The sequence below is a fragment of the Coturnix japonica genome, chromosome 1 (genome assembly GCF_001577835.2).
Source record: "Coturnix japonica isolate 7356 chromosome 1, Coturnix japonica 2.1, whole genome shotgun sequence".
NCBI lineage: Eukaryota > Metazoa > Chordata > Aves > Galliformes > Phasianidae > Coturnix > Coturnix japonica.
In genome coordinates, this window is record NC_029516.1 from 78,525,372 (window position 1) to 78,536,188 (window position 10,817).

The following is a 10,817-nucleotide window of genomic DNA, read 5'->3' on the forward strand; positions in this document are numbered from 1 at the left end:
TGGGAGTGGCCATAGTGAAATACTACTTGTATATCCCTACTACAAAATAACGGAGTTTAGAAGTTATAAGCATCAAATGATGTCAGATTTTTATTGTGTATACTTTGTATAAGCATATATCAGTTTTGCCATAAGCTACTGCTTTATTATGAACACTCATTATTTTTGCAATGCTCTCTTAACAGATTCACAACACCACAGAATCATAGAGATTGGAAGGGATGTCTGAGATTATCTAGTCCGTGTATTGTCTGACCTACTAAACTCATGATTTTTTTTTTGTCCTCTTTTTCTTACGCTTTAATAAAAAAATAAATGTCGTTACTTATATAAAATAACTATATTATATACTTCACGTGTGGCTCAAGACAATTTCACTCATTGTGGCCCAGGCAAGCCAAAAAGTTGGACACCCATGAGTCCAAACCCCTGCTAAACCAGTTCTCTACACCCGGTTGCACAAGAAAACATCCAGACAAGTCTTGAAGATCTCCTGAGAAGAAACCTGCCTCTCTGGGCAGCACATGCCAGTGCTCTGTCACCCTCAAAGTAAAGAAGTTCTTCCTCATGTTCATATAGAACTTTCTATGTTCCAGTTTGTGCCCATTGTTCATTGTCTTGTTGCTGGACACCACTGAAAAGAGCCTGGCCCCATCTACTTGACAGCTGTCTTTAGATATAAGATTTATAAAATAACAGATTCTATGTTCATCAGTCAGCATCTTGGAAAGTTTGTTTAAAAAAACAACAAATACACATACACAAGTAAACAAGTACACACACCCTTTCCCCCATATAATTATCCACATGTCAGAAAAACTAATTCTCTTAATGATGAGCAAAAAATACATAGTAGTTTGTGCTGAATCTACTGGAGGTAAAATGCAGTTGCTCTGTTAATCTACAAAAGGCACTAATTCTAGTGGTATAGATAGATAGCTTTGAATATCCAACTGTTAACTCTCTCCAGTTGGTGTGCTGTGGTGCAGCCTAAAATGGTGCCTTTCCAATTCATCAGGTTGCAGATCATTCAAGATAAGACATCAACATAATCACTGTCATCAATTTCTGTAAAAGAAGAAAGAAACAGATCATGTCATTGCTAATTGCTTTTCTGAAAGACCCCTCTAAGCAAGATGGCATGTTGCCATGTACCTATGTAGATATTATTAATCCAGTCTGATTTATCAGTATTCTGTCTGCTATTTCACAACCAGTGTTTAGACTTAGTTTTCTATGGACTGGGTCTTCCAGGCAATTCCGCATGTGGAAGCAAAGCCTGTATTGCCCTTTCTAAATCAGCAAGCTTTGTAATTAAATGGTTGTATCCATATGAGGCACTTTCTTCCTGAGAAAGTTAAACATCTTGAATCATATATAGTCAGTAAATCAGATCAATAGTGCTGGTAGCTGTGATTGTAGTGTAACACAGCTTTTGTTCTTTTAATAAATATTCCCAACAGAAAAGCCCTTAGCTGGGAGGAGAGCTCAAAAAACCATCTTAGACCTCGCTAGATTTATTATTATTATTATTATTTAGAATCCAGGGAAAAGGCAGAAATTGAACACTTAGGACACTGTGTTGAAACCTACCATCTTTTCAAGTAGCCACCTTCAGAAAAGTGTTTCTTGGTCTAGAACACAATGTTAAAAGCTGTCTAACAACCAGTAGTGCAGCCCCAGGGACTAAACTCTCTGGTTCCAGATCTGTCATCCTGAGCACAAGGCTGTATACTTCTTATTTTCAGCATACTAACTAAAAAAGGTCATGTCCTAACACAAATCACAATAACCTACAAGCTAGATTTTGGTATAAAAGTAGCTTTTGACCTGGACAACAAAGTCAAGGACAGTCTCAACTATCACTGAAATATAAGGGCCTGTCAGCTTGGCAGAACCACATTGTGTAAGACTATTTCTCAGCCTTCTGTAGTCTAAGAGCACTGATACTCATGGAGTGAGTTTTGGGCAATACCATGCTTTACCATCTGTACCTAGATTTATTCTGTTAATTTATGGTAGATGAGTGTATGTAACCTGTGATCTAGAACTAATCAGTTTCCAGTGAATGTAAAAAAGAAGGAAGGATCTTGAGTTTCTGTCCATGCAAGCTTGTCTCAGAGAATATATAGAAATTATTCACCTGTCAATGCAATTGTTGTCTTAATAAAAAGACAGAGACTAAACAAGATTTCTCACCATTGTAAATGTCATCATTTCCTAACTTGAGCTTCTGGATTCTTCGTGAGGAGCTTGTTTTCTTGACTGGGTAGCGAAGCTTTGTTACTATCCCTTGGTTTGGCTTTTCATAGTTATATATTAAATCCTTTAATGTTCTGAAGACCTTTTCTGGAACACCTTCAGCAGTCTGCAAGGAAAGAAAAACTAAGTTTGTTTGAAGTTGTGTTTCCATACGGTATCTGTAATGAGAACCGTGCATAACTTGTTCACTAAGGGACATTTTGTAAGCATGTATGGTGACAGAATACTGTTCTGTACACAATAGGTACACTTGTGTGGTGGTGTGGTTATGGTACCAAGCATAACCTCCTTCACCAGCCCTGCTTGTGTGCACTGCAGCCAAGGGAAAGCTGTTTAGTGCTTGCTTCCTGGCTTTAGATCACAGGCTTCCCATCTTAGAAAGAACAAACGTAACAATTTTTTGGTTGAAGATCTGAAACCATCCACCATCACTGCTTCTAGATAGTCTAGTAGATATTATGACTCCTGTAGCTATTTCTTTATTGCTAAATACAATATAGTACAAAGTTGAAGCTTGGCTCAGTCCTCTACAGCATTGTTCAGTAGAGTGAAAGCATTACAGACTTCCCTCTGGAACACAAGTTTATCAGGAACATATTTCAATCCCATTTAAAATGTTGGATTTGGACAACTATGTGACAAGCAGAAGCCAAGTGTTTTATGCTATATTAACATGACTGAGAAAGGACACCTGCAGAAGCAGCTAACACATCTGGGGGCCCAAATGAGCACCAGCTTTCACTTTTAGGTGGGAATTAGTTATTTGTCTCAGTTTTGTCCCAGTTTGTATCACCTGCCTTTTATCTTAATCTCTGAGTTTTTTCAGTCTTGCTTTTCCTATTTCATTTCTATCAACAACCTGTTGGGAGGAGTAGGGTGTGGGCAAGCAGTTGTAGGGGTGCTGGTCAGGGTCAGCACAGCCTGCTACATTCTAGAAAGTTCATGGCTAGACCTGGCTATTGAAAAAAAAAACAAACAATCCCCCACATCTCCATCAGTATACTATTTTCAGTATATTTTATTAAACCAAATTAATCTGACTTAAAAACTAGAAGAACAGAAGACTTCTTTCACAGGCTAGGCCCTGCAAAGAGAATTAAGTTTGAAAAAACTTAAAGAGTTTATTTTCCGTTGATAGGTGCGACAGCAAAACCTGAAGAGTGGCTATAATCCAAAATAGATTACTTTTTTTGAAAACAAATCATTCAGTTCTTCATGAGAAATTGTATCTCTCACACTGAATCCAAACCACTAATAAGCAAGAGTGACCAGCATATGACATTTTGGTATGGCCTTTGTAAAGTGAGTTTGATGACCTCGTTCTTCTTAAATGCTACTTAATTATTGGAAGTCCTGTTGACTATTCCTATTCCCAGTCATGGCTTGATCCAGTTTATAAAATGTCCTCTTGGCTTGCCTATAAATTGAAGATTTCTTTGTGCAGGGATCTGATTGATACAGTCTGCTCTTATGCCTTTTCCAGCAGCGAGCAGCATTATCTGAAGTAATTACTTTCGGTGCTGCAGAAAAGCACAGAATTATAGATATTGTGGCAGCTTCACTCTAATGAGCAGGTCTTTTAAAATCAGGATGTTCAATATTCAGAGCCCCTAGACTCTAGATGCTCTGGAAGAGCTTCCAAATAGAAAAAGCTAATTAGGAACATAAGTGCTGAAAGCTATAGTTTTTTCTTCAACAATGTAAAAAAGAAATGGTCAAATCAGGAAGTAGATGGTCAACAGACAGCTGATTCATTTAGGTAATAAGGGATTTCTACAGAGATAGTAACTACTTATAAACTCATATGCAAGTATATGAGAAAGTATATCAGAAAAGGAACCTGGAAGTGCATAAGTTGTTTTGAAGTAACATCTCCTATTTATTTTCATAGTACAACAGATATGAAAGAACACAATAGCACTATTTGATTGAGCAAATTCTCAGCTATGAAACACTATTTTTCAACACAGACATCGCCACTAGCTATGCATTTTCACTAGTGATGAAACACACTACCTACCACCTCACTGTGCTCACATTTGCTGTTTGGTCTCCGTAAATATTTGGCACACATCAGTGAATGTCAGTGGGTGTAATTTTAATAGCATGGAGGAAACACATCACAGCCAGACAGCCGCCTTTGTGGCATCTGCACTTCCATTTCAGGTGCTGTTTGTCAGACTGCCCCTCCACTGCTATCTGTTGCATAGCAACAATACGTAATTGAATATTGGTGGGAAAGTTTAACCTTTACTGCCATACCACCAACATCCGCCCCTGACATTGCTGGCCAACATAATAAAATAGGAGGCATTACTTTTGGAGAAGGCTTCCTATATTATTAGTTAATCTTTTCAAGTATATACTTTTTAAAAATTCATTAAAATTTTAAATAATGAGGTCTTTACAGATGAAAGGAGATTTGCTTACCTGTATTTTATAATATCCATTGTATTCCTTGAAGATACGATATGTGTAGATCATTTCTTCAAAGCTATGAAAAACATTGTTGTATACATTATGTTTGTGTCAACTGTCAGACCACAGGAAAGGGCTTAGACTACTACAGATGAATATGACACTAAGGTATTGGTTTTGTTTGCTTGCTTGTTTTTTTGTTGTTGTTTATGGAAGACCTTGAGCAATCATGTTCGCATCAGATAACTGCCTGAGCTCTCCTCCTGCTTCATAGGTCCATTTTTTTAATGTTGAGTTTCACATGACTAGAGCTTAAACAAAATAGATCTGGTAATTCAAAGTAATGAAAATGCTTCTAGTTACATCCAGAAAGGCCTGGATGTCAATGTTACTTGTTCATAGACACTAAAGCACAAAATAGAGCCTAGAAGCTCACTGAAAGCTGCTTCCGTCATTGTAACATAAAGCAAACATGAAACTGCCATTACAGTGAAAACTTTTAATTCCAAATCAAATATTAAATGCCTATAAATAACTGCATATTATGATTCAAACTAACAAACTAACTTGTTTGAGGACAAGGGAGATCTAGAGGCAGAAAACTAGCATGAGGTGAATTTATTTTGATAGGTTGACATATTGAATCACAAGAACAGAAGCAAGGGCAATAGATCTGGATTGAGGCGCTATCAAGACCTGGGACAGCTGTGGATGAGTTTGGAAGGAATGCCACGGAGAAAGAGGTGTGCACTGTGCATGGTTAATGCTGAGATGCTTTTGGACCAGTCCCAACATTCTGACCCTTAGATCCTCCCCTTCAGTCAGTGGGTCAACTACAAATTGTGGTTGTTTTCTGTAGCCTGTGAATTGCTGTCTCTGTCCACGGATCAAATGAGAACTATTTTATTTATTTTTTAGCAAGGTGGGCATCAGTTTTTCTTATCAACCATGTTACATGCTAAGCAATGCTTAAGATGCAGTTCTAGACCGGAAGCTGTCTTGAAACAGCACCGAGAATTTCTGTGTTGATGTCTCCAATTTTAGGACTGATGCATTCCCCTTAAGCAGCTTTTCTTTCTCTAGTCTATCACTGACAGCCAGTCTCTCAGCTTCTGAGCCAGCTTCTGAACCACATCATCCCATTTGCTATCTGAAAGCAACCTGTACTTTCACCTCTGCAAGCCAGTATCTATCATGCTGTTGCTGCTACTCTGTATTTCAACAATTGTATGTATTAATGCACAAACTAAAGTCACATACATCCTTTGGCTATATGATGTACTCTGTAGATATGCTGTCTATTACTGCAGTAGTTCAAACTCATTTAACGCACAGAAGACATAAGCACCTCTTTGCTTTTTTCATCTGCCTCTACTGAATAAGATCACAACAGCTGTACTCCCACATCAAAGCCTAGTATTGCTTCCTCCGTGCCAGGATCCCCATTTGTTGATTCAGACAGACTATGCATGCCATTTCCCTCCCTGATCTCTTTGCTTTGTACATTGTCTCCTTCCACACTCATTGCAGGCAGGCTCCTCCAGCTCCCTCTTCAAGGTCTCTGTTTGTAACTCATCTGCCATTTCTCCTCTGTCATTCCCAGATGATCCTTTCTTCTACTCACCAACCCAACAGTATTCCATTTCCTCCTCCCTTTTTCTCCCTTCTCCTTTGATTTGTTTTAAAAGCAGTGAGATTTTGATTATTGATAAAACATATTTCCTGATATTCCTGAGCTCATTAAATGTTATGCTACATTTATTTTTTTCATGTCACTCTCAAACACACCCTCAAGGAATGTGTAAAATTCAATGGGTTCACACAAAAAGGACTAGTTACTAGTTCATAAACTGAACACATTAAGAACAGATTGGTTACTTATGAAAAAAAATGTAAAACAGACTTTATGAACAGGAAAAAAGTGCTGTTCCCAACAGCAGAAGAAAATAATCCAGTTTTAATTGTTTTAAGCTAAGCAGTTTTCTATCCCCATCTTGTTCACGGGCTTGTCATGAATTTGAGTAGGACGTGACAGGTTCTATCTCAGCTTATCTTCTCACATCAGATAAACTTTGTGGGAAACACAAGGCTAATGTTTCATCAGATAATCAGCATGCATATGAAAAAGAAAATTTTTATGTCCAACTGTGGGACTTTTCAGTGTCTCAGCAGTGCTAAAATGGTATTTACTCATTGTTATAACACAGGTAGCAACTCTGAGTGAGATTCTCCTCACCGTGTTTTGGCAGGCTGAGGTATTTTCTCTGGGATCTCTCTATTGTCTGCAGAGAGACAACAGCATCAGCAGAGAACAGTTCATCCATTCTCTGTTGTATGAATTGTTTTTACAAATGTCACCCACTCACCACTCACTATAAAGAAAACCTAAGGCAACCAACATCGCTTGAATACATCTACAGACATACTGTTAACATTAGGGAAGAACTATTAACGTTAGAAAAGGAGAAGTCTTAGTTTTTTATCTATTTGAAATCTCATTAGAAATTTAATATTAAAATACTTACAAAACACACAGACACAAGGCTCCAGCCATGCTTTCGCTCTCTCGTATTAAATAGCTACCATTCTTTCCTTTCTTGCACAGCAGTTCTTCACATGCTTTACGTGATATCTTTCCATGAAAAAATGGGAACTCCATGGACAAATAGATACAAAGTCTCTCGTCTTTCAGACCAATTCTAGAAAAAGCTGGAAGACTGGCATTAAAAGACGACTTATTCTAAAAACAGTTGTTAAGAAGTGAAACTAGAGGTTTGAAGTATGGTCATGGGCTCATGTTGTGGTTACTGGTCTGTCTGTAGTGCAGCTAGCCAACAGCTTAAGGCTGATGAGCACCATGAGGGCAGGGTGGGAAATGGGAAATGATTCATCTGTACTGTTACTGTCACTCTTCTGGTGCATTATATGACAGAGCTAACATCTGATTTGTGTTTTACGTTTCTAAGCTATGCAATAGTTTAGCAGACACCTAATCACAGTTACATTTTAAAGGTAACTTCTACATATGAAGTTGCTCAAAGCCTTGCTGAACTTTACCTTTTAGCACAGCTGTTAGATGTTGTTGCTGTTCTTATGGCTTATTGCATTTTGCAAGTACCAGTGAAAGTTGGTCAGCAGTACTTGTGAATTAGATTTTTCAGGAGGCATTCTCTCTGCTGCCTCCTTCTCATTTGTGAAGTGTAATAATTTTATCCAGAAGTTCTGCTATGTCTATGTCATGACAGAGAAAACATGATAGGAAGGAGGTGATGGTCAGACAATGCCTTTTGGTACCCCTAGGAAGCTGCTGTCAGTTCAATGTGACAGGATACATCTATGTGGAAAGCTGCTGCTCCCTGATGGAGGAAATGCTACCCAGCTCTATGGGAGATACTCTCACAGGGATTTAATGCTTTTCTCACTGGAAGGCAAGGACTGGGGAAGGGTGGAGAGCAAACAGACCTGGAGAAGCAAGAGATAAAAACCAAGCTGGGCAGTATTAGTGAAGGAATGGAAACTGCGGGAGGACCCAAAGATACAGGAGTAGCTATGATTCAGAAGGTGAGACTGGAAAGGAAACAAGCACTGATCTTGCAGATAGAGTTGGTTTAAGTTTCCAGGGAAGGAGGAAGGGACAGAGACAGCAGGAGAGACAGTCTTCAAAGCTGAGGAAAAGGATCAGGGACTGCTGCAATAGTTTGCTTTCAAAGTCAAAATGGTCCAGGTCCACAAGAGCTGGAACTGGCAGGGGTCTTCTTGATTTCAAAGATCACTGTTTGCATCTACACTTCCCAGCTTTGTAACCTGTGGATGACTCTGAAGATCTCATAATACGTCACCATTTCTCTGTCACCAAGCAGTGCTGGTGACTTCTATGGTACAGTTCTGCAGTCCACCTTACTCATGATCCTTGACATTGATACCATAAGTGATGGTTGGCTATTTTCTCTCTTCTTCTTTACAGATCCTCCTCCATTTCACAAAAATTCCAAGAAACTTGTAAGTGCAAGTACTCGTCTGTTAGGAGATGTCAGAGTTATAGTGTGTTACTGGCAAAATTACAGCTTTCTTCCTTTTGTGCAAGTGAAGTGTGATAACTGATCAGGTATGATAAGGGGTGTTGGTGTATGACTGTGTGTACAGTTTTCTAAATATCTCATGAATGTAAAATTTTCATGAGGCAGTGCAAGGTGGGTGACACAGAATTCCAGCTGTGAAAAGGAACAGCAGCTGCTTAACACTGCCCATCTTCAGGTACATTCTTTCTCCTCTTCAGTGATAAGAAAGCTAACAAGTAACAAAGTAAATAAATGAAACTAATATAGAGTATCCAAAGGAAGACTATGGAAACAATGAGCAATCTAAAGGTCAAGACATATGAGGCATAGATGATGTTGCTGAGCCTGTCCAGAGCAGAGCAGAGGAGCTGAGGGGAGGCCTGATGGCAGCTGCAGCTCCACACAGGGGGAGGAAGGGCAGCACTGAGCTCTGCTCTGTGTGATGGCAACAGGGCCCAAGGGAATGGCATGGAGCTGTGCCAGGGGAGGGGCAGCTGGGGGTCAGGGACATGGTCTGCACCAGAGGGTGGTCAAGCTCCAGGACAGGCTGCCAGGGCAGTGGGCACATCTTCCAGCTTCCAGAGTGCAAGGAGCTTTTTGGACAATGCTCTCAAATATAAGGATTGAATTTTGGGTGATTCTATGTGGAGTTAGACTTAGTAATCCTCGTGAGTTCCTTATAGCTCAGGATATTTCATGATTCTAATGCAATGATTCCTCTTTTGGGAGCATAATAGTAACATGTTCTTCCCTAAAGACCTCGTTACCTAGGTGCAGAAACAGAATACAGTAAAATCAGTCAGTTTGCAGGTCTGCATCTACAAGGCTATTTAAACGGAAGTGGCAGCCACACTTTACCCACTGATCCCTTAGTCAGGTGCTCCTCTGCTGATAAGAAACCCATGTGAAGAAGAAAGTGCTTGAAGAGAAATGGGGGATGGGGCCTTCTTTGAGCAGTGATCACTATCCACAACCTGACCATCTTACACAGCAGCAGCATGTCCATCTTCGTCCTCCCTTTTTCTGCCAAAGGCAGATGAAGCATTGGCATTGGTGCTTAAGTCAGAACTTTTCTGTTCCCTTGATGCTCTTTAGAAGCCTTAAAATAGCACTCACAAAGCTGTGGTGAGGCTTGAGATATCTTCAAGACTCATACACAGATGTTGCGAGTCAAAGAGGTTTGTGGTTCATTATAGCGATCCCAATTCCTCCATGAATTGGAATGAAGTCAAGGTGTTGATCAAGAAAGGATATGCCATTATTAAAAGACTGGCGAGTGAGAAAGGAAAAGGACAGAGAGAAAAAAAGGAAAGAAAAGCAAGCCACCACTATGGATATCATGATGTCCTGAGCTCCTGTCCTCCTTCTTCTGAGGTGGTTGAGGATGTGGTAGGGCATATGCCACCAGTAGGGGGGTCGGCAGTGCCTTTTATGCCACCTGATGGTCCCTTCCAGTTGGACCTATGTGCTGTGCAAATGCCATACTGGCCACCCTTCTCCTTTTGTATGATGGTTGTGGTTGGGGTTGGACCTTAAGCATGACATCTAACTTCCGACTTTCCCATTGTGCTTGAGCACAACACCTATTTGTTCTGCAGCTTTCACAAGAGTGGTGCAGTACAGCGTTTGTTCTGAGGCATTCACGAGTCTGTTGCAGTTTTGTTTCGCCAGCCACCAGTTAGCCACAAGTCCGTCTCTTAACCAATCAGAGAGAGAATTCACAATGTTTCAGTTCCAAATAGTGCCGTCACGGAATCTGAGCCAGAGATGAACATGTCACCTTATTCTTAGAATAGGGAATCAGAAAAGAGTGAGCAGACAACAGGGTTTGGATGGAGAAAACTCACCGGCAGCAGGAAGAGAAGATATGGAGAGGACATTCTGTGTGGTGCAGCAACAGCAGCCACTAAAACTGGAGGAACAGAACAAGGAGATAGGCAACAAAGTTACAAGAAGGATACTGAAAAATATGAAAGGGAAGAAGGAATGGATCTCAAAAAAGTGAAAAATGCTGAACTGGAACTGGGACATAGAAGAGAGCTTATATACAGGGGCTTTGATGAAGGAGAATATATCACA

At 39.9% G+C, this 10,817-nt stretch overlaps 1 protein-coding gene across 1 annotated transcript; it reads right to left on the reverse strand.

The window, feature by feature from the left end:
* Positions 1–133: 133 nt before the first annotated feature.
* On the reverse strand, positions 134–7,843 carry SH2D1B (SH2 domain containing 1B). Its single transcript, XM_015877808.2, has 4 exons — positions 7,206–7,843; positions 4,693–4,756; positions 2,200–2,368; positions 134–1,068 (listed from the first exon to the last, which is right to left on the reverse strand). Exons 1-4 carry the CDS (start codon positions 7,337–7,339, stop codon positions 1,031–1,033), a joined length of 405 nt encoding a protein of 134 aa, XP_015733294.1. The 5' UTR covers positions 7,340–7,843; the 3' UTR covers positions 134–1,030.
* Positions 7,844–10,817: the final 2,974 nt, after the last annotated feature.

Excerpts from the sequence above, each read along its gene's own strand:
- SH2D1B (XM_015877808.2), bottom strand. The coding sequence starts at position 7,339 with ATGGAGTTCCCATTTTTTCATGGAAAGATATCACGTAAAGCATGTGAA. Across the intron at positions 2,369-4,692 it reads ATGGATATTATAAAATACAG|ACTGCTGAAGGTGTTCCAGA; the intron begins GTAAGCAAATCT and ends CTTTCCTTGCAG. Across the intron at positions 1,069-2,199 it reads AAATGATGACATTTACAATG|AAATTGATGACAGTGATTAT; the intron begins GTGAGAAATCTT and ends CTTCTTTTACAG.